The 24,313-nt window shown below is 43.1% G+C and overlaps 1 protein-coding gene across 2 annotated transcripts in view; it reads left to right on the top strand.

Moving 5' to 3' along the window:
* The window catches only part of LOC121556619 (striatin), a 110,847-nt gene that overhangs the window by 21,247 nt on the left and 65,287 nt on the right, over nt 1-24,313 (top strand). For both annotated transcript variants that reach the window (XM_041870507.2, XM_041870506.2), the window contains exon 2: nt 20,769-20,872. In XM_041870507.2, coding sequence (XP_041726441.1) covers nt 20,769-20,872 — 104 coding nt within the window. The remainder of the gene's footprint in view (nt 1-20,768; nt 20,873-24,313) is intronic.

Raw genomic sequence — 24,313 nt, 5'->3', positions numbered from 1 at the left:
TGCTAAATGGCATATTATTATTATTTTATGATAGATCATATGACTTATGAAATCTCAGGCTGGAGGTCTAGCATGTTTGACTTTGCTCAAGGCATAAATTATCATATTTCAGTTATCAGATATGAAATGATGTTACATTTGAAAACTTTTAGGATTATAAAATGCAACTGTCACCTTTCCAACAGGTCGATGATCCCCCTTATGTGCTAAACAGTCATCGCTGAGGAAGGCCTGCCGTATCAGTAACATGAGTATGAAAAACGTATGCACTCAGTAACTGCAAGTCGCTCCGGATAAGAGCGTCTGCTAAATGACTCAAATGTATGAGTCCGTGGACTTCTTGGAGGAAAATGCTTTTGATGGCACGTGAATACAAGCAGTTGTGTGTGACGTGGTTATGAGAGTGATGTGACTTGCACTTTGTTTTCAGGTTTGAATGAGACCTTGTTTTATTCATATTAGTTATTGTGTAAGACTCAATGCTTTCAGTAATTTGTTTTATTGTAGATATTTGTTTACTAGATATTTACTGTCTGGATAAGAGAGTGTCCGGTCACAACAAATTCCATATCATTGTTTTAGTCACTAAAGCAGCCGTTGCTTATTTATGGATCGGAACAGAAATACCTTTTTTAATGTGAACGAGTTATACCTTCCAGAGCTTGAGTTGTAAAGCAATATCATTAAAATATACTTAGATGCAATGATTTTGACTTTCATTATAACCTTGTTTACGATCTGAGGTTTTATTTACGCAAATATATGTGCCACAATGGAGCACTTTAGCAGTTTACAATAAAGGACTGAATTGCAATGCATCTTTTTATTTTGTTACGTCTGTCTCTCTGGGGAAGCCTTTTTAAAGGCTCTGTGCTCCTGTTGAAGAAGACTAGGGTTTGGTTCTTAAGGGCTCGTGTCTGTCTCTCTCTGTCACTGTAAGTGGAGGAGGTGATACCCGTAGAGAGAGTTGATTTGCACTTTACTACTCTGATGACTCACTTCCTGCCTGTCATTCATATGTTTGTGCTGCCTCCTACCAGCGCCCCATCTCAGCCTTTAGTCCTCTTCAGGACAGGACAGACCCAGTCGTTAGGAGTCATGTCTTCAGGACAGGACAGACCCAGTCATTAGGAGTCATGTCTTCAGGACAGGACAGACCCAGTCATTAGGAGTCATGTCTTCAGGACAGGACAGACCCAGTCATTAGGAGTCATGTCTTCAGGACAGGACAGACCCAGTCATTAGGAGTCATGTCTTCAGGACAGGACAGACCCAGTCATTAGAGTCATGTCTTCAGGACAGGACAGACCCAGTCATTAGGAGTCATGTCTTCAGGACAGGACAGACCCAGTCATTAGGAGTCATGTCTTCAGGACAGGACAGACCCAGTCATTAGGAGTCATGTCTTCAGGACAGACCCAGTTGTTAGGAGTCATGTCTTCAGGACAGACCCAGTCATTAGGAGTCATGTCTTCAGGACAGACCCAGTCATTAGGAGTCATGTCTTCAGGACAGACCCAGTCATTAGGAGTCATGTCTTCAGGACAGACCCAGTCATTAGGAGTCATGTCTTCAGGACAGACCCAGTCATTAGGAGTCATGTCTTCAGGACAGACCCAGTCATTAGGAGTCATGTCTTCATTGTGGTGGTAGTGCTGAGCAATTAGTGCTTTTTGAGGTTGTTTCGGTTAGATTATTATAAAATAATCACGGATTTCGGTTTCAATTTTTTATTTTTTTTACATTCAATGCATTATCAAATAATTGCATACAAATTATTAACCTTTTTTTTAATGGAATTTCCAAAGCCAAAAATAGTGACGTTTCAATTGACAAAACATTGAAAATATAATTTTTATTTGATGACTTTATTATTTTTCATTCCTTAAAGACATCATCTCATCTCAGGCAGTAGCAGCCAGCCAGACAACGTTGTGCTCCCCGTACTGTCCTGTCTTTAGTCATGCTACGTAGCTAACCTGCCTAAAGTATGCTGCAGAGCTGTCTGACTAAATCATTGTACTAGTTCTTCAAAGTAGATAAGGCATACTTTCACCAACTGTCTCTATCTCTCGCTCTTGTTGTTGTGGTGTGTACATTCCTCTCTGATGAGGTATATGTAGTCTGTGTGTATCTATCCCTTGAAAGAGTAGGTGTTCTAAAACGTTTTGACCGGTAGTGTACAGTGCATTCGGAAAGTATTCAGATCCCCTTGACCTTTTCCACATTTTGTTACGTTACAGCCTTATTCTAAAATGGATTAATAATACACACAATACCCATAATGAAAAAGCAAAAACCGGTTTTTAGAATTTTTTGCTAATTTATTAAAAATAAAAAACGATCATATTTACATACGTTTTCAGACTGTTTACTCAGTACTTTGTTGAAACACCTTTTGGCAGCGATTACAGACTTGAGTCTTCTTGGGTATGACGCTACAAGCTTGGCACACCTGTATTTGGGGAGTTTCTCCCATTCTTATCTGCAGATCCTCTCAAGCTCTGTCAGGTTGGATGGGGAGCGTCACTGCACAGCTATTTTCAGGTCTCCAGAGATGTTCGATCGGGTTTACGTCCGGGCTTTGGCTGTGTAGCACAAAGAGAAACCCAGCCTAAAACCCCAAACAGCAAGCAATCCGATGTAGAAGCACGGTGGCTAGGAAAAACTCCCTGGAAAGGTAGGAACCTGTGAAGAATCCTACGGAGGAACCAGGCTCTGAGGGGTGGCCAGTCCTCTTCTGGCTGTGCCGGGTGGAAATTATAGGATACATGGCGAATAGTACGGTTTGTCTCCCAGTCTGCCACCACCATGCTTCACCGTAGGGATGGTGCCAAGTTTCCTCCAGACGTGATACTTGGCAATCAGGCCAAAGAGTTCAATCTGGGTTTCATCAGACCAGAGAATCTTGTTTCTCATGGGCTGAGTAGGTTAGGTGCCTTTTGGCAAACTCCAAGTGGGCTGTCATGTGCCTTTTACTGAGGAGTGGCTTCCATCTGGCCACTCTACCATTAAGGCCTGATTGGTGGAGTGCTACAGAGATGGTTGTCCTTCTGGAAGGTTCTCCCATCTCCACAGAGGAACTCTGGAGCTCTGTCAGAGTGACCATCGGGTTCTTGGTCACCTCCCTGACCTTTCTCTTGTGAATAGTTTTTTTCAAAATCAAACTAAATGGAATTCAAGTAATTTAACTGATGTTGTGTAATTGGTTGTTTTAATAACCGAGAACCCCCCCCAATTTTGGTGAATCGCTCAGCACTACATGATAGGAGACTGTCTCAATGTAATATCGCAATTCACCACTTTAAAAGACCTTCGCTTGAAAACCTAGAAAATATAAGCAACAGTACGGTTTGTCCCTCTTCAGATGCCGTAGCCAGTATACACTTCCTCAAAATTGTCAGAATTATTCTAAGATAATTTTTACGTTTTTGCCGAGGAGATCTTAGTCGTACAATTTTACATCTAAGATGTTTTGTGCAGTATTTCTCAAGTGACAAAATGTGCATGAAAACTAGTCGTCTCTTGTTGAATGACAAACACTTAGTTGAAGAATCCATACTGTTGACCAATCAGCAATGAAGGGGCGTAGACTTCGGCTACCAAAATTCGGCTTTCCTCTGGGGGGAAAAAATGTGTGCACGAACAGCCGAAGACTGTGTCATCATAATATACAGTGAGGGAAAAAAGTATTTGATCCCCTGCTGATTTTGTAAGTTTGCCCACTGACAAAGACATGATCAGTCTATAATTTTAATGGTAGGTTTATTTGAACAGTGAGAGACAGAATAACAACAAAATAATCCAGAAAAATGCATGTCATTGATTTGCATTTTAATGAGGGAAACAAGTATTTGACCCCCTCTCAATCAGAAAGATTTCTGGCTCCCAGGTGTCTTTTATACAGGTAACGAGCTGAGATTAGGAGCACACTCTTAAAGGGAGTGCTCCTAATCTCAGTTTGTTACCTGTATAAAAGACACCTGTCCACAGAAGCAATCAAATCAGATTCCAAACTCTCCACCATGGCCAAGACCAAAGAGCTCTCCAAGGATGTCAGGGACAAGATTGTAGACCCTACACAAGGCTGGAATGGGCTACAAGACCATCGCCAAGCAGCTTGGTGAGAAGGTGACAACAGTTGGTGCGATTATTCGCAAATGGAAGAAACACAAAATAACTGTCAATCTCCCTCGGCCTGGGGCTCCATGCAAGATCTCACCTCGTGGAGTTGCAATGATCATGAGAACGGTGAGGAATCAGCTCAGAACTACACGGGAGGATCTTGTCAATGATCTCAAGGCAGCTGGGACCATAGTCACCAAGAAAACAATTGGTAACACACTATGCCGTGAAGGACTGAAATCCTGCAGCGCCTGCAAGGTCCCCCTGCTCAAGAAAGCACACATACAGGGCCGTCTGAAGTTTGACAATTAACAACTGAATGATTCAGAGGAGAACTGGGTGAAAGTGTTGTGGTCAGATGAGACCAAAATGGAGCTCTTTGCCATCAACTCAACTCGCCATGTTTGGAGGAGGAGGAATGCTGCCTATGACCCCAAGAACACCATCCCCACCGTCAAACATGGAGGTGGAAACATTATGCTTTGGGGGTGTTTTTCTGCTAAGGGGACAGGACAACTTCACCGCATCAAAGGGACGATGGACGGGGCCATGTACCGTCAAATCTTGGGTGAGAACCTCCTTCCCTCAGCCAGGGCATTGAAAATGGGTTGTGGATGAGTATTCCAGCATGACAATGACCCAAAACACACGGCCAAGGCAACAAAGGAGTGGCTCAAGAAGAAGCACATTAAGGTCCTGGAGTGGCCTAGCCAGTCTCCAGACCTTAATCCCATAGAACATCTGTGGAGGGAGCTGAAGGTTGAGTTGTCAAACGTCAGCCTCGAAACCTTAATGACTTGGAGAAGATCTGCAAAGAGGAGTGGGACAAAATCACTCCTGAGATGTGTGCAAACCTGGTGGCCAACTACAAGAAACGTCTGACCTCTGTGATTGCCAACAAGGGTTTTGCCACCAAGTACTAAGTCATGTTTTGCAGAGGGGTCAAATACTTATTTCCCTCATTATAATGCAAATAAATGTATAACATTTTTGACATGCGTTTTGTCTGGATTATTTTGTTGTTATTCTGTCTCTCACTGTTCAAATAAACCTACCATTAAAATTATAGACTGATCATGTCTTTGTCAGTGGGCAAACGTACAAAATCAGCAGGGGATCAAATACTTTTTTCGCTCACTGTATGCACAAACTATTTCGGATGGGAAGCATGCAGACGCCTTTAGATACCGTTGACCTTCTCCTTATGGCTGTTGACAGATATGAGTCCTCCTGGCAGAGAGAGATCTCTTCAGAGTGGGGATCAGATAGTCCTGGCAGAGATCCCTCCCACAGGCAGATGGCTGCCGAGGTAGCCAGCCACAATCTGCCGGGTTATTGGGTTACAGAGGGTTGTAGATGGCTGCCGAGGAAGCCAGCCACAATCTGCCGGGTTATTGGGTTACAGAGGGTTGTAGATGGCTGCCGAGGAAGCCAGCCACAATCTGCCGGGTTATTGGGTTACAGAGGGTTGTAGATGGCTGCCGAGGTAGCCAGCCACAGTCTGCCGGGTTATTGGGTTACAGAGGGTTGTAGATGGCTGCCGAGGTAGCCAGCCACAGTCTGCCGGGTTAGAGGGATGCAGAGGCAGCACCTGGTCGGGCCCATAGGGAGAGAGGGAGTTCTGCTGGGTCAGATCCACTACAGGGCTGATGATGAAGCAGACTGACTGGATCAGTGCCTCCCTGGCTCTGGTCCACACCAGTCAGTGTAACTGTACTCTACCTCATCAATCAGTGCCAGGGAGAACTGTCCTGACCACAGTTACAGTCTGCTTTGTTAGCTACGACACTACGTCTAAATAAATCCACTTAAGGAAGCAGTGTTCTTATTAATCTGACATAAAGCCAACATGCTGTAGGCCACATCCTCCTGTCACGGCTTGTGTTTCCTGTTATCTCTTGTTAGATGTGTGGTGATGTGGATGATCCAGTCCGTCTGTGCTGTCCTGGTTAAACTCCTGTTATCTCGCTCCTGTTTTGCTTCATCTCTCGTCAGTCTTCTGGTAGAGTGGAATGTAGGTGGCCTGTTATCAGGTGACACATCGGTGGCGTTCTGTGTGTTGTGTTGTGCTGTAACTGTGACGGTGGCGGGCTACATAACAGCTAACCCCCGTGTTCTCTATTCACAGAGAGAGAGGCTGTTTGCATTGTAAATATGAGGCTTCAGCCTTTGTGTTTCACCACTAAGGGGGAGGTTGATGGGAGGCTGTGTGTTTGAATCTGTGTGTGCATAGTAGGAGGAGTGAGTGGATGACGTGAGTGAGTGGATGGAGTGAGCTCAGTCTGTGTCTGAGTTAGACTGTCCAGTGAGAGATGTGCTGGGCCTGTCCAGTGAGAGATGTGCTGGGCCTGTCCAGTGAGAGATGTGCTGGGCCTGTCCAGTGAGAGATGTGCTGGGCCTGTCCAGTGAGAGATGTGCTGGGCCTGTCCAGTGAGAGATGTGCTGGGCCTGTCCAGTGAGAGATGTGCTGGGCCTGTCCAGTGAGAGATGTGCTGGGCCTGGGTGGTTTTAACACGGTTGTCTGTGTCGGCCCTAAATGGGTTCATTGTGTTCCACGCCTCTCTGTAATGACGCAGAACTAGATGAGAGGAAAACATGTCTGGAATGTACAACACTACTCAACCTAGCTGGGATCCTGTCTGATAGAAACTACTCAACCTAGCTGGGATCCTGTCTGATAGAAACTACTCAACCTAGCTGGGATCCTGTCTGATAGAAACTACTCAACCTAGCTGGGATCCTATCCTGTTATCTCGTTGAAATGTTTTGCCTTGAGGTGGTGTGGAATGTGAGGTTTCTGTTAAGTGATTAGGTACACAGCCTATTTACCGAATGAGCATCAGCAGATAGCAATAGCTATTAGCGACACTCGTCTCTCCCTACTGGTTCAAAGGGATTGGTGTGTTTTTAATGGGGTGTAGCTAGGTTCAAAGGATTGGTGTGTTTTAATGGGGTGTTGCTAGGTTCAAAGGGATTGGTGTGTTTTAATGTGGTGTTGCTAGGTTCAAAGGGATCGGTGTGTTTTAATGGGGTGTTGCTAGGTTCAAAGGGATTGGTGTGTTTTAATGGGGTGTTGCTAGGTTCAAAGGGATTGGTGTGTTTTAATGGGGTGTTGCTAGGTTCAAAGGGATTGGTGTGTTTTAATGGGGTGTTGCTAGGTTTCAAAGGGATTGGTGTGTTTTAATGGGGTGTTGCTAGGTTCAAAGGGTTGGTGTGTTTTAATGGGGTGTTGCTAGGTTCAAAGGAACGGTGTGTTTTAATGGGGTGTTAATAGGTTCAAAGGGAACGGTGTGTTTTAATGGGGTGTTGCTAGGTTCAAAGGGACAGTGTGTTTTAATGGGGTGTTGCTAGGTTCAAAGGGATTGGTGTGTTTTAATGGGGTGTTGCTAGGTTCAAAGGGAACGGTGTGTTTTAATGGGGTGTTGCTAGGTTCAAAGGGAACGGTGTGTTTTAATGGGGTGTTGCTAGGTTCAAAGGGAACGGTGTGTTTTAATGGGGTGTTGCTAGGTTCAAAGGGATTGGTGTGTTTTAATGGGGTGTTGCTAGGTTCAAAGGGAACAGTGTGTTTTAATGGGGTGTTGCTAGGTTCAAAGGGAACGGTGTGTTTTAATGTGGGTGTTGCTAGGTTCAAAGGCAACGGTGTGTTTTAATGGGGTGTAGCTAGGTTCAAAGGCAACGGTGTGTTTTAATGGGGTGTTGCTAGGTTCAAAGGGAACGGTGTGTTTTAATGGGGTGTTGCTAGGTTCAAAGGGAACGGTGTGTTTTAATGGGGTGTTGCTAGGTTCAAAGGGAACGGTGTGTTTTAATGGGGTGTTGCTAGGTTCAAAGGGATTGGTGTGTTTTAATGGGGTGTTGCTAGGTTCAAAGGGAACGGTGTGTTTTAATGGGGTGTTGCTAGGTTCAAAGGGAACGGTGTGTTTTAATGGGGTGTGTAGCTATAGTTGATTATATCAAATCAAATCAAATCAAATTTTATTGGTCACATGCGCCGAATACAACAGGTGCAGACATTGCAGTGAAATGCTTACTTACAGCCCTTAACCAACAGTGCATTTATTTTTAACAAAAAAAGTAAGAATAAACAACAACAAAAAAAGTGTTGAGAAAAAAGAGCAGAAGTAAAATAAAGTGACAGTAGGGAGGCTATATATACAGGGGGATACCGTATATATAGCCGTATATATAGCCGTGGGTCTGTGTTTTCTTATATAAGGTGTTGTGGGAGTCACCGAGGTACACATTGTCTCTATCTACTAGTACCATATAGTTACCTACCCCTCTATCTACTAGTACCATATAGTTACCTACCCCTCTATCTACTAGTACCATATAGTTACCCTCTATCTACTAGTACCATATAGTTACCCTCTATCTACTAGTACCATATAGTTACTACACCCTCTGTCTACTAGTACCATATAGTTACCCTCTATCTACTAGTACCATATAGTTACTCACACCCCTCTATCTACTAGTACCATATAGTTACCTACCCCTCTATCTACTAGTACCATATAGTTACCTACCCCTCTATCTACTAGTACCATATAGTTACCCTCTATCTACTAGTACCATATAAGTTACCCACCCCCTCTATCTACTAGTACCATATAGTTACCCTCTATCTACTAGTACCATATAGTTACCTACCCCCTCTACCTACTAGTACCATATAGTTACCTACCCCTCTATCTACTAGTACCATATAGTTACCCTCTATCTACTAGTACCATATAGTTACCTACCCCTCTATCTACTAGTACCATATAGTTACCTACCTCTATCTACTAGTACCATATAGTTACCCCTATCTACTAGTACCATATAGTTACCACCCCTCTATCTACTAGTACCATATAGTTACCTACCCCCCTCTATCTACTAGTACCATATAGTTACCCACCCCTCTATCTACTAGTACCATATAGTTTACCTACCCCTCTGTCTACTAGTACCATATAGTTACCTACCCCTCTATCTACTAGTACCATATAGTTACCTAACCCTCTATCTACTAGTACCATATAGTTACCCTCTATCTACTAGTACCATATAGTTACCCTCTACCTACTAGTACCATATAGTTACCTACCCCTCTATCTACTAGTACCATATAGTTACCTACCCCTCTATCTACTAGTACCATATAGTTACCCTCTATCTACTAGTACCATATAGTTACCTACCCCTCTACCTACTAGTACCATATAGTTACCTACCCCTCTATCTACTAGTACCATATAGTTACCTACCCCTCTATCTACTAGTACCATATAGTTACCTACCCCTCTATCTACTAGTACCATATAGTTACCCTCTATCTACTAGTACCATATAGTTACCTACCCCTCTATCTACTAGTACCATATAGTTACCCTCTATCTACTAGTACCATATAGTTACCTACCCCTCTACCTACTAGTACCATATAGTTACCCTCTATCTACTAGTACCATATAGTTACCCTCTATCTACTAGTACCATATAGTTACCTACCCCTCTATCTACTAGTACCATATAGTTACCCACCCCTCTATCTACTAGTACCATATAGTTACCCTCTATCTACTAGTACCATATAGTTACCTACCCCTCTATCTACTAGTACCATATAGTTACCTACCCTCTATCTACTAGTACCATATAGTTACCTACCCCTCTACCTACTAGTACCATATAGTTACCCCTCTATCTACTAGTACCATATAGTTACTCTACCCTCTATCTACTAGTACCATATAGTTACCTACCCCTCTATCTACTAGTACCATATAGTTACCCTCTATCTACTAGTACCATATAGTTACCTCCTCTATCTACTAGTACCATATAGTTACCTACCCCTCTATCTACTAGTACCATATAGTTACCACTCTATCTACTAGTACCATATAGTTACCCTCTATCTACTAGTACCATATAGTTACCCACCCCTCTATCTACTAGTACCATATAGTTACCTACCCCTCTATCTACTAGTACCATATAGTTACCTACCCCTCACCTACTAGTACCATATAGTTACCCTCTATCTACTAGTACCATATAGTTACCCACCCCTCTATCTACTAGTACCATATAGTTACCTACCCCCTCATCTACTAGTACCATATAGTTACCTACCCTCTATCTACTAGTACCATATAGTTACCTACCCCTCTATCTACTAGTACCATATAGTTACCTACCCCTCTATCTACTAGTACCATATAGTTACCCTCTATCTACTAGTACCATATAGTTACCTACCCTCTATCTACTAGTACCATATAGTTACCCTCTATCTACTAGTACCATATAGTTACCTACCCCCTCTATCTACTAGTACCATATAGTTACCTACCCCTCTATCTACTAGTACCATATAGTTACCTCTCTATCTACTAGTACCATATAGTTACCCCTCTATCTACTAGTACCATATGTTACCTACCCCTCTATCTACTAGTACCATATAGTTACCTACCCCTCTATCTACTAGTACCATATAGTTACCACTCTATCTACTAGTACCATATAGTTACCCTCTATCTACTAGTACCATATAGTTACACCACCCCTCTATCTACTAGTACCATATAGTTACCTACCCTCTATCTACTAGTACCATATAGTTACCTACCCCCTCTACCTACTAGTACCATATAGTTACCCACACTCTATCTACTAGTACCATATAGTTACCCCTCTATCTACTAGTACCATATAGTTACCCACCCCTCTATCTACTAGTACCATATAGTTACCCCTCTATCTACTAGTACCATATAGTTACCCACCCCTCTATCTACTAGTACCATATAGTTACCTACCCCTCTATCTACTAGTACCATATAGTTACCTACCCCTCTATCTACTAGTACCATATAGTTACCCTCTATCTACTAGTACCATATAGTTACCCTCTATCTACTAGTACCATATAGTTACCCACCCCTCTATCTACTAGTACCATATAGTTACCTACCCCTCTATCTACTAGTACCATATAGTTACCTACCCCTCTATCTACTAGTACCATATAGTTACCCTCTATCTACTAGTACCATATAGTTACCTACCCCTCTATCTACTAGTACCATATAGTTACCCACCCCTCTATCTACTAGTACCATATAGTTACCTACCCCTCTATCTACTAGTACCATATAGTTACCCACCCCTCTATCTACTAGTACCATATAGTTACCTACCCCTCTATCTACTAGTACCATATAGTTACCTACCCCTCTATCTACTAGTACCATATAGTTACCTACCCCTCTACCTACTAGTACCATATAGTTACCCTCTATCTACTAGTACCATATAGTTACCTACCCCTCTATCTACTAGTACCATATAGTTACCTACCCCTCTATCTACTAGTACCATATAGTTACCCTCTATCTACTAGTACCATATAGTTACCCTCTATCTACTAGTACCATATAGTTACCTACCCCCTCTATCTACTAGTACCATATAGTTACCTACCCTCTATCTACTAGTACCATATAGTTACCCTCTATCTACTAGTACCATATAGTTACCTACCCCTCTATCTACTAGTACCATATAGTTACCCCCCCTCTATCTACTAGTACCATATAGTTACCTACCCCTCTATCTACTAGTACCATATAGTTACCCACCCCTCTATCTACTAGTACCATATAGTTACCTACCCCTCTATCTACTAGTACCATATAGTTACCTACCCCTCTATCTACTAGTACCATATAGTTACCCACCCCTCTATCTACTAGTACCATATAGTTACCTACCCCTCTATCTACTAGTACCATATAGTTACCCACCCCTCTATCTACTAGTACCATATAGTTACCTACCCCTCTATCTACTAGTACCATATAGTTACCTACCCCTCTATCTACTAGTACCATATAGTTACCTACCCCTCTACCTACTAGTACCATATAGTTACCCTCTATCTACTAGTACCATATAGTTACCTACCCCTCTATCTACTAGTACCATATAGTTACCTACCCCTCTATCTACTAGTACCATATAGTTACCCTCTATCTACTAGTACCATATAGTTACCCCCCTCTATCTACTAGTACCATATAGTTACCTACCCCTCTATCTACTAGTACCATATAGTTACCTACCCCTCTACCTACTAGTACCATATAGTTACCTACCCCTCTATCTACTAGTACCATATAGTTACCCTCTATCTACTAGTACCATATAGTTACCCACCCCTCTATCTACTAGTACCATATAGTTACCTACCCCTCTATCTACTAGTACCATATAGTTACCTACCCCTCTATCTACTAGCACCATATAGTTACCTACCCCCTATCTACTAGTACCATATAGTTACCTACCCCTCTATCTACTAGTACCATATAGTTACCTACCCCCTCTACCTACTAGTACCATATAGTTACCTACCCCTCTATCTACTAGTACCATATAGTTACCTACCCCTCTATCTACTAGTACCATATAGTTACCCTCTATCTACTAGTACCATATAGTTACCCACCCCTCTATCTACTAGTACCATATAGTTACCCTCTATCTACTAGTACCATATAGTTACCCTCTATCTACTAGTACCATATAGTTACCCTCTATCTACTAGTACCATATAGTTACCCTCTATCTACTAGTACCATATAGTTACCCTCTATCTACTAGTACCATATAGTTACCTACCCCTCTATCTACTAGTACCATATAGTTACCTACCCCTCTATCTACTAGTACCATATAGTTACCTACCCCCTCTATCTACTAGTACCATATAGTTACCTACCCCTCTATCTACTAGTACCATATAGTTACCTCTATCTACTAGTACCATATAGTTACCTACCCTCTATCTACTAGTACCATATAGTTACCCCTCTATCTACTAGTACCATATAGTTACCTACCCCTCTATCTACTAGTACCATATATGTTACCTACCCCTCTATCTACTAGTACCATATAGTTACCTCTATCTACTAGTACCATATAGTTACCTACCCCTCTATCTACTAGTACCATATAGTTACCCTACCCCTCTATCTACTAGTACCATATAGTTACCCCTCTATCTACTAGTACCATATAGTTACCTACCCCTCTATCTACTAGTACCATATAGTTACCTACCCCTCTATCTACTAGTACCATATAGTTACCTACCCCTCTATCTACTAGTACCATATAGTTACCTACCCCTCTATCTACTAGTACCATATAGTTACCCTCTATCTACTAGTACCATATAGTTACCCACCCCTCTATCTACTAGTACCATATAGTTACCCTCTATCTACTAGTACCATATAGTTACCTACCCCTCTATCTACTAGTACCATATAGTTACCCTCTATCTACTAGTACCATATAGTTACCTACCCCTCTACCTACTAGTACCATATAGTTACCTACCCCTCTATCTACTAGTACCATATAGTTACCTACCCCTCTATCTACTAGTACCATATAGTTACCCTCTATCTACTAGTACCATATAGTTACCCTCTATCTACTAGTACCATATAGTTACATACCCCTCTGTCTACTAGTACCATATAGTTACCTACCCCTCTATCTACTAGTACCATATAGTTACCCTCTATCTACTAGTACCATATAGTTACCCACCCCTCTATCTACTAGTACCATATAGTTACCCACCCCTCATCTACTAGTACCATATAGTTACCTACCCTCTATCTACTAGTACCATATAGTTTACCTACCTCTATCTACTAGTACCATATAGTTACCCTCATCTACTAGTACCATATAGTTACCCACCCCTCTATCTACTAGTACCATATAGTTACCCACCCCTCTATCTACTAGTACCATATAGTTACCTACCCCTCTATCTACTAGTACCATATAGTTACCTACCCCTCTATCTACTAGTACCATATAGTTACCCTCTATCTACTAGTACCATATAGTTACCCACCCCTCTATCTACTAGTACCATATAGTTACCTACCCTCTATCTACTAGTACCATATAGTTACCCTCTATCTACTAGTACCATATAGTTACCCACCCCCTCTATCTACTAGTACCATATAGTTACCCACCCCTCTATCTACTAGTACCATATAGTTACCCACCCCTCTATCTACTAGTACCATATAGTTACCTACCCCTCTACCTACTAGTACCATATAGTTACCCTCTATCTACTAGTACCATATAGTTACCCTCTATCTACTAGTACCATATAGTTACCCTCATCTACTAGTACCATATAGTTACCCACCCCTCTATCTACTAGTACCATATAGTTACCTACCCCTCTATCTACTAGTACCATATAGTTACCTACTCCCTCTACCTACTAGTACCATATAGTTACCCTCTATCTACTAGTACCATATAGTTACCCCTCTATCTACTAGTACCATATAGTTACCTACCCTCTACCTACTAGTACCATATAGTTACCCTCTATCTACTAGTACCATATAGTTACCCTCTATCTACTAGTACCATATAGTTACCTACCCCTCTATCTACTAGTACCATATAGTTACCTACCCCTCTATCTACTAGTACCATATAGTTACCTACCCCTCTATCTACTAGTACCATATAGTTACCTACCCCTCTACCTACTAGTACCATATAGTTACCTACCCCTCTATCTACTAGTACCATATAGTTACCCTCTATCTACTAGTACCATATGTTACTCCCTCTATCTACTAGTACCATATAGTTACCTACCCCTCTGTCTACTAGTACCATATAGTTACCCTCTATCTACTAGTACCATATAGTTACCCTCTATCTACTAGTACCATATAGTTACCTACCCCTCTATCTACTAGTACCATATAGTTACCCTCTATCTACTAGTACCATATAGTTACCTACCCCTCTGTCTACTAGTACCATATAGTTACCTACCCCTCTATCTACTAGTACCATATAGTTACCTACCCCTCTATCTACTAGTACCATATAGTTACCCACCCCTCTATCTACTAGTACCATATAGTTACCCACCCCTCTATCTACTAGTACCATATAGTTACCTACCCCTCTATCTACTAGTACCATATAGTTACCTACCCCTCTATCTACTAGTACCATATAGTTACCCTCTATCTACTAGTACCATATAGTTACCTACCCCTCTATCTACTAGTACCATATAGTTACCCACCCCTCTATCTACTAGTACCATATAGTTACCTACCCCTCTATCTACTTAGTACCCTTATACCGTGCATTCGGAAAGTATTCAGACCCCTTCACTTTTTTCACATTCTGTTACGTTACAGCCTTATTCTGAAATGTGTTTAGAACATTTGTGTATTGTGTTAAAAATAAAAAAAAGCTGAAATACCTTATTTACATAAGTATTCAGACCCTTTGCTTTGAGACTCTAAATTGAGCTCAGGTGCATCCTGTTTCCATTGATCATCCTTGAGATTTTTCTACAATTTGATTGGAGTCCACCTGTGGTAAATTAAATTGATTGGACATGATTTGGAAAGGCACACACCTGTCTATATAAGGTCCCACAGTTGACAGTGCATGTGTGTGTATATTGATAAGGGTTCATTTTTATTTATTTAATCCATTTTAGATTAAGGCTGTAACGTAGCAAAATGTGGAAAAAGTCAAGGCGTCTGAATACTTTCCGAATGCACTGTAGCTACCTACCCCTGTCCCATCCTCACCCCTTAATAACCCCCCCAAGATCTGGTCTGATGCAACCATTTCATGTCAGTGGACTCTAAACTGGAGTGGACTGACACTGGGAGACCCTCTGGCCTGGTAAAGCAGCCAGTCAGTCAGTCAGTCAGCTAGCCAGCCAGTCAGCCAGCCAGTCAGCCAGCCAGCCAGTCAGCTAGTTAGCCAGTCAGCCAGCCAGTCAGCCAGCCAGCCAGTCAGCTAGCCAGCCAGTCAGAGTGAGGACTGTAATGTTGGTAATAAAACTCTTCCTGTTTATTTTTATGGCCCAGTTGACTCCTAGCAGCATTCCAGCCAAGGTTAATGTTTGATTTAGGAGGGAGGAATGGAGAGCCAAAGAAGAACTCTTGCTTTCTATACTCTCCTCTCTCCATAGTCCCCTACTATCTCTGTCACTGGACTCTGGAGGACACTGGGGATGTAGAAGGGATGCTGAGCCAAATTCATTCTCTAAAGAGCTGTCCTCTTGTCACTTCCTAATCCTCTCCCGTCTCCTATCAGTCACTGGAGGACTGGCCAGGATTATCCACATCAGAATATTGGCTAGAAGGGACAATCTCTACAACCTCTGTGAAAGCATTTTGGCACTTCTCAACATGGCATCCTGAATATAGATTTAGACTGTGTCTGTTTGTGGACTTCAGCTGTGTGTGTTTCTCGGGAGTTTGGATAAAGACTAATTTCAGTTTCCCTGCAACAATGGACATTAAAGTAATTATATTGTTCTTCATTCATCTCTGATTATTGTGTGGAATTATCTTAGGGCCCTATAAAATATTTTTTGCCTGATTCCATTTAGTTTTTTCCAGGTTTTCGCTCTCAAAATCACATTTCGTAATAGAACATCCAATTGTGTTGTTTTTGTAGGTCCACAACAACGCTTAAACCACACCAGGAGACCACTTTTGAGGTCTGGGAAAAATAGAAGACATTTTATATTTTTTGGATGTACACTACCGGTCAAAAGTTTGGATGTTTCTTTATTTTTACTGTTTTCTACATTGTAGAATAATAGTGAAGACATCAAAACTATTAAATAACACATATGGAATCATGTAGTAACCAAAAAGGTGTTACACAAATCAAAATATATGTTATATTTGAGATTCTTCAAATAGCCACCCTTTGCCTTGATGACAGCTTTGCACACACTAGAACCACTCTAAAATGTTCAGTTTTGTTACACAACACAATGCCACAGATGTCTCAAGTTTTGAGGGAGCGTGCAATTGGCGTGCTGACTGCAGGAATGTCCACCAGAGCTGTTGCCAGAGAATTTAATGTTCATTGCTCTACCATAAGCCGCCGCCAACGTCGTTTTAGAGAATTTGGCAGTACGTCCAACCAGCCTCACAACCGCAAATCACGTGTAACCACGCCAGCCCAGGATCTCCACATCCGGCTTCTGCACCTGCGGGATCATCTGAGACCAGGCACCGGACAGCTGATGAAACTGTGGGTTTGCACAACCGAAGAATTACCAAAGAATTTCTGCAAAACTGTCAGAAACTGTCTCAGGGAAGCTCATCTGCGTGCTCGTCATCCTCACCAGGGTCTTGACCTGACTGCAGTTCGGTGTCGTAACCGACTACTGTGGGCAAATGCTCACCTTTGGCCACTGTCACGCTGGAGAAGTGTGCTCTTTACGGATGAATCCGGGTTTGAACTGTACCGGGCAGATGGCAGACCACATGTATGGCGTCGTGTGGGGTGAGCGGTTTGCTGATTTCAACGTTGTGAACAGAGTGCCCCATGGTGGCGGTGTGGTTACGGTATGGGCAGGCATAAGCTACGGACAACGAACACTATTGCATTTTATCGATGGCAATTTGAATGCACAGAGATACTGTGACAAGATCCTGAGGCCCATTGTCGTGCCATTCATCCGCCGCCATCACCTCATGTTTCAGCATGATAATGTCGCAAGGATCTGTACACAATTTCTGGAAGCTGAAAATGTCCCAGTTCTTCCATGGCCTGCCTACTTACCAGACATGTCACCCACTGAGCATGTTTGGGATGCTCTGGATCGACGGGTATGACAGTGTGTTCCAGTTCCCGCCAATATCCAGCAACTTAGCCATTGAAGAGGAGTGGAACAACAGGCCACAGGACACAACCAACAGCCTGATCAACTCTATGCGAAGGAGATGTGTCACGCTGCATGAGGCAAATGGTGGTCACACCAGATACTGACTGGTTTTCTGATCCATTACTTATTTTTTTTTTAAAAGGTATCTGTGACCAAGAGATGCATATCTGTATTCCCAGTCGTGAAATCCATGGATTAGGCCCTAATGAACTTATTTCAATTGACTGATTTCCTAATATGAACTGTAACTCAGTAAAACCTTTGAAATAATTGCATGTTGCGTTTTTTTAATAATTTTGTTCTGTATAGTTGATTTCCTACTAAGGTCAATACATTTAGTTGATTTCATACTGAGGGTCAAGACATTTTTGAATGTTGTTGAATTGTTTTAATGTCTGGGTTCCGTGATTCCGTCCGCGGTCTCCGCAACACAGACGCTACAGGGCCCTGTCGTTTCGAGATTAATACGATATGTATCGAGATTCTCACGATTCTAAATGTATTGTGATACTCCGAATGTTTTATTTTTTTATTTTTTTATTATTATAATTTTTATTTAATTTGTTTTATGCCATTTGATGTTCCAAACATATATTGCTCACTATATGCAGAGAGACGAGATCGAGAAAATTAGTATTGATCAGTCATGGAAATAAGTCCTTTAAAACACGTTGGCAAGGAGAACAAGCTATAGGATGAAAAATACTGGAATTTTGGCGCAGATACATCCGACCAACGCTACCATCCGACCAACGCTACCATCCGACCAACGCTACCATCCGACCAACGCTACCATCCGACCAACGCTACCATCCGACCAACGCTACCATCCGACCAACGCTACCTAAAATGAATAGCATTGTTGTATCTACGCTTCCAACGTGGACTTCTTCAGCTTCATGGATAAATCATTAGTTTACGATGAATATGGTTTAATCTCTCCTCTCTGTAGACTGAGTTTGCATAGCCTATACAGCATGTAAATGTTATGTTCCAGATGGAGAGAGCCTGTCCGACTTCTGAGGATGGCTGGATGTGTTTCTAGAGAGAGGGATGTTGTGGGACTGTTTGGAGGATGGTGGGTGGATGTGTTTCTAGAGAGAGGGATGTTGTGGGACTGTTTGGAGGATGGTGGGTGGATGTGTTTCTAGAGAGAGGGATGTTGTGGGACTGTTTGGAGGATGGTGGGTGGATGTGTTTCTAGAGAGAGGGATGTTGTGGGACTGTTTGGAGGACGGTGGCTGGATGTGTTTCTAGAGAGAGGGATGTTGTGGGACTGTTTGGAGGATGGTGGGTGGATGTGTTTCTAGAGAGAGGGATGTTGTGGGACTGTTTGGAGGACGGTGGCTGGATGTGTTTCTAGAGAGAGGGATGTTGTGGGACTGTTTGGAGGACGGTGGCTGGATGTGTTTCTAGAGAGAGGGATGTTGTGGGACTGTTTGGAGGACGGTGGCTGGATGTGTTTCTAGAGAGAGGGATGTTGTGAGACTGTTTGGAGGACGGTGGCTGGATGTGTTTCTAGAGAGAGGGATGTTGTGAGACCTGTCTTGGAGGGACGGTGGCTGGATGTGTTTCTAGAGAGAGGGATGTGGGACTGTTTGGAGGACGGTGGCTGGATGTGTTTCTAGAGAGAGGGATGTTGTGGGACTGTTTGGAGGACGGTGGCTGGATGTGTTTCTAGAGAGAGGGATGTTGTGGGACTGTTTGGAGGACGGTGGCTGGATGTGTTTCTAGAGAGAGGGATGTTGTGGGACTGTTTGGAGGACGGTGGGTGGATGATGAAATGAAGCTCACGTTATTTAAATCAGGCTGGTTGAAGCAGGGCAGAGCAGCTGTGACTCATTGTTGCAGACCACAACCGTGCTGCTTTCTCAGAGAAACCTGAATGAATTCTCCCTTTCTTCTGGATTGTCTCGCTGTCCCAGATTCTGTGGTGCCCACTTGCTACGGACTAAAGACAGGAAATGGTGTGGAGACAGACAGTTGTGTTCCTGACTGGAGACTGTTCCCTGTTTTTAACTGTGTTATGCTGTAAGGTGTTGAGTCTCCCCTGCCCTGTGGTAAGACTGTTGGTCTGGGTAGCCTGTCTAATGGGCTGAATCCCAGAGTGTTGGTCGGTGCTGAACCGTGTGTTTACGGTGTATAATACATATGATTGTGTGTCAGGGTGTAATAACCGGCTTTATTTTTTATTTTAAGCCGATAAACTTGGTGCTGGACAATTGGTCAACAACATCCCATTGCAAAATAAGGCTTTTTAGCCTATTCATTGATGGAAATACATTTGACCGGTCATGCTTAACGGGTCCATAGGTTAATTTGAAGAGACACTGGTGGAGTGAAGTAGAGAGGGAGGGATGGAGATGGAGGAGGGGGAGATGGCGATGGAGGAGGGAAGGATGGAGGAGGGGGAGATGGAGATGAAGAGAGCTGCGATTAGATAATAAATTGTACAGGTTCTCTTGCATACCATGCATTGTTTTGATGTTTTAGCCCCATTTGGTCTTCTTTGCAAGTTATGTTTCCCAGACATTTGTGTGGGGTTACATTAGACTCTCTATATCACGAACTACAGTACTGCCAAAGTATTCTGGACACCCCAGAGCTTGAATATTTCTGACGTTGGCAATCTCCCACCAACTTCCTGGAACATCAACACATCATGAATCACTGCTTGAGGCAGAGGGCATTTCTCTAGAATGCATTCCACCTTCTATTTCCCTGCATTCTATTTCCCCGGCATTCTATTCAGCTCGCAATGGGAAGAGAATTTCTTAGAATAGCCTTCCTGCAAGGTGAGAGGAAAGCTCTGATAATGTATAGTTGTTGATACTGTGTGTTTTAATAGTGTGTGATTCTCCTCCAGGCTCAGATAGCGTTCCTCCAGGGCGAGAGGAAGGGCCAGGAGAACCTGAAGAAGGATCTGGTGAGGAGGATTAAGATGCTGGAGTACGCCCTCAAACAGGAGAGGTAAGTTACAGCACCCAGTGAACCACTTTGATCACTTGCGGGGTTGATATGCAAACTGTTATCAAGTGTCAAACTCCGGTGGCATGTGAGACAAAATTTCGACGCTAGCTAATAAACATATATATATGATTTATATTGATTTTAGCGGTGGCAAATGGGAATATGACTCTCAAAGTGGCTCCGACTCATCGTGAGGAGCCTATAAAACGTAGCTAGCTAGCATCCTGAACATATTTTGGAAATGTATTGGAATAAATGACTGAACTATAAAACCAGTTTGCCAGCTATGGGTACGGTCGGAGGACCTCAAACCGATCCAAATGTAGCATGCAGAAAATCTATTCAAATGTTACGAATTGCCGATTCACATTTTTTCCCCTCGTATTACTTTTCCTACCTAAAATACCTCTTATGTGACAACTGATGTGTCTTCTCCTTCAGTGTGGAACTGCATGTAACTGTGTTGACAGTCATTGATCTACAGGTTATTTTGCTAAACAACTCCAGGGAATACACTATATATACAGCAGTATGTGGACACCCCTTCAAATTAGTGGATTCGGCTATTTCAGCCACACGCCGTTGCTGACAGGTGTATACAATCGAGCACACCGCCATGCAATCTCCATAGACAAACATTGGCAGTAGAATGGACTTAGTGAAGAGCTCAGTGACTTTCAACGTGACCCGTCATAGGATGCCATCTTTCTAACAAGTCCGTTTGTATAATTTATGCCCTGCTTAAGCTGCCCTGGTCAACTGTAAGTGCTGTTATTGTGAAGTGGAAACGTCTAGGAGCAACAACGGCTCAGCCGCAAGTGGTAGGCCACACAAGCTCACAGAATGGGACCGCCGAGTGCTGAAGCGCGTCAAAATAGTATTTCCTCGGGTGCAACACTCACTACCGAGTTCCAAACTGCTTCTGAAAGCAACATCAGCACAATAACTGTTCGTCGGGGAGCTTCATGAAATGGGTTTCGATGGCCGAGCAGCCGCACACAAGCCTAAGATCACCATGCGCAATGCCAAGTATCGGCTGGAGTGGTGTAAAGCTCACCGCCATTGGACTCTGGAGCAGTGGAAACACTTTCTCTGGAGTGATGAATCACGCTTCACCATCTAGCAGTCCAAGGGATTAATCTGGGTTTGGCAGATGCCAGGAGAACACTACCTGCTACAATGCAGTGCCAACTGTAACGTTTTTTTAGATACAGTGCCTTCGGAAAGTATTCAAACCCCTTGATTTTTTTCCACATTTTGTTACGTTACAGCCTTATTCTAAAATTGATGACATACATTTTTTTTCTCATCAATCTACACACAATACCCCATAATGACAAAGTGAAAACAGGTTTTTAGACATTTTTATGTATTTAAGAAAAAAACAGATACCTTATTTACATAAGTATTCAGACCCTTTGCAATGAGACTATCTTGGCAAAGGAAATATTTTTGTTCAGTATAATTACAGTACGGAATTCACAGCTAAATGTTTGCCAGCTAGATATCTTAACTGTTAAGTTAACTGTCTAAAATGTGCTAAATGTTCTGCAGTTGGTTTGTTAATTTAGTAGGTACTAGTATCCCAAAACAGCGGTTTGAGACAGATGTGTTTGTTTGCAAAGAAGAACAACTAATATAGGAGTTTCGTGCGGTGATCAAGTTACACTTGTATGAAATTCACTATTAATGTTTGCCAGCTATATATCATATAACTATTAAGTTAACTATCGAAGACGTGCCAAATAAATTCTCTCCAGCTGGGTTTTGCTAACTGCTAATGTTAGCTAAGTGGCTAACGTTAGCTTGTAAAATCAAGCTTCTTGGTAACAGCAACACAGACAATCCCCTCCTGGATTAAGATCCCTGCTGCCTAATAATTGTTTTGTGGGCGCTGTAAACTGCGTTTTGAGATATTTGCGTAACTTAATGAGCTGGGTTTGTCTGTCCTAGTAGTGAATGTTTTGCATGCGCTCGTTAGCATTTACCTAGCATCCGTTAGCATTTTGCTAGACTTTTGTTAGCATTCTGGTAAGTGACGTTTTTTGGGGGGCTTGTTTTACGTTTGCAAAAAAATATAGCGCACCTTGTGTGCACTACCGGTAATACCGTATATCCCGGTACGGCACAGGCACAGTACGGAAATCTGGATACCGGCCAACCCTACCACACAGCCTTTACCCCACACATCACCTGACCTAACACTGACATCATAACGCTTCAGCCCTACCATACGCTGTACTAGGACCATGGCACAAGCCACACGCGATGCAGTGCCTAAGACCACTGCGCCACTCGCCAGCCTACCACGCTTGCTGCACTAGGATCTCTATTGGCACAGCCCAGCACCGCGATGGCAGTGCCAAGACCACCGCCACCGGCTCAGCCCTACCATACGCCTTTTGCTGCACTAGGATCTCTAGTGGACAGCCCCTGCGATGCAGTGCCTAACGCCGCTTCCAGCCCCTACCATACGCTTTGCTGCACTAGGATCTCTAGTGGCACAGCTAGCACTGCGATGCAGTGCCTTAGACCACTGCGCCACTCGCTTCAGCCCTACCATACGCTTTGCTGCACTAGGATCTCTAGTGGCACAGCTGAAGACACTGCGACATGCAGTGCCTATGCACCCTGGCGCCACTGAGCCTCAGCCCTACCATACCCTTTACTGCACTAGATCTCCAGTGGCACAGCCAGCACTGCGATGCAGTGCCAGACCACTGCCCCCACCTCGCCCAGCCCCACCACACACGCTTTACCGCACTAGGATCCCATGGACAGCTAGGCACGGCGATGCAGTGCCTAGACCACTGCGCCACTCGCCCAGCCCCACGACACGCTTTACTGCACTAGGATCTCTAGTGGCACAGCTAGCACTGCGATGCAGTGCCTTAGACCACTGCGCCACTCGCTTCAGCCCTACGATACGCTTTGCTGTCAGCGTCGAGTCAATGTGACGTTCTACACAGAGCGTGTTGTTTTGAGAGGGACAGTGTTGTTCTATTTCCCTACTGTACTGTACCATATTCATTGATTATGCGTAAGTACAAAAGCTTTAGTCCAGTTCTTCGTAAGTCCTCTGTAGCTCAGCTGGTAGAGCACGGCGCTTGTAACGCCAGGGTAGTGGGTTCGTTCCCCGGGACCACCCATACACAAAAAAATGTATGCACGCATGACTGTAAGTCGCTTTGGATAAAAGCGTCTGCTAAATGGCTTATTGTTATTATTCAATTGTTGCTAGTGGTTGTACTAAATTATCCTCTCATTACACAAGTTGTTTGTTTACATTTTGAACATAGTCAATGTAGGTAGCTACCTAGAGTTTCTGCTAGTTAGTAGCTTCTTGACTTCATCAGTCTCAGTACAGTAACCAGTGGTGTCTAGTACTCAGTACAGTAACCAGTGGTGTCTAGTAGTCAGTACAGTAACCAGTGGCGTCTA

This window comes from Coregonus clupeaformis, chromosome 1, assembly GCF_020615455.1.
Source record: "Coregonus clupeaformis isolate EN_2021a chromosome 1, ASM2061545v1, whole genome shotgun sequence".
Lineage (NCBI taxonomy): Eukaryota > Metazoa > Chordata > Actinopteri > Salmoniformes > Salmonidae > Coregonus > Coregonus clupeaformis.
The sequence above is the reverse complement of the archived record's forward strand: the minus strand, read 5'-3'. Positions and strand labels throughout refer to the sequence as shown.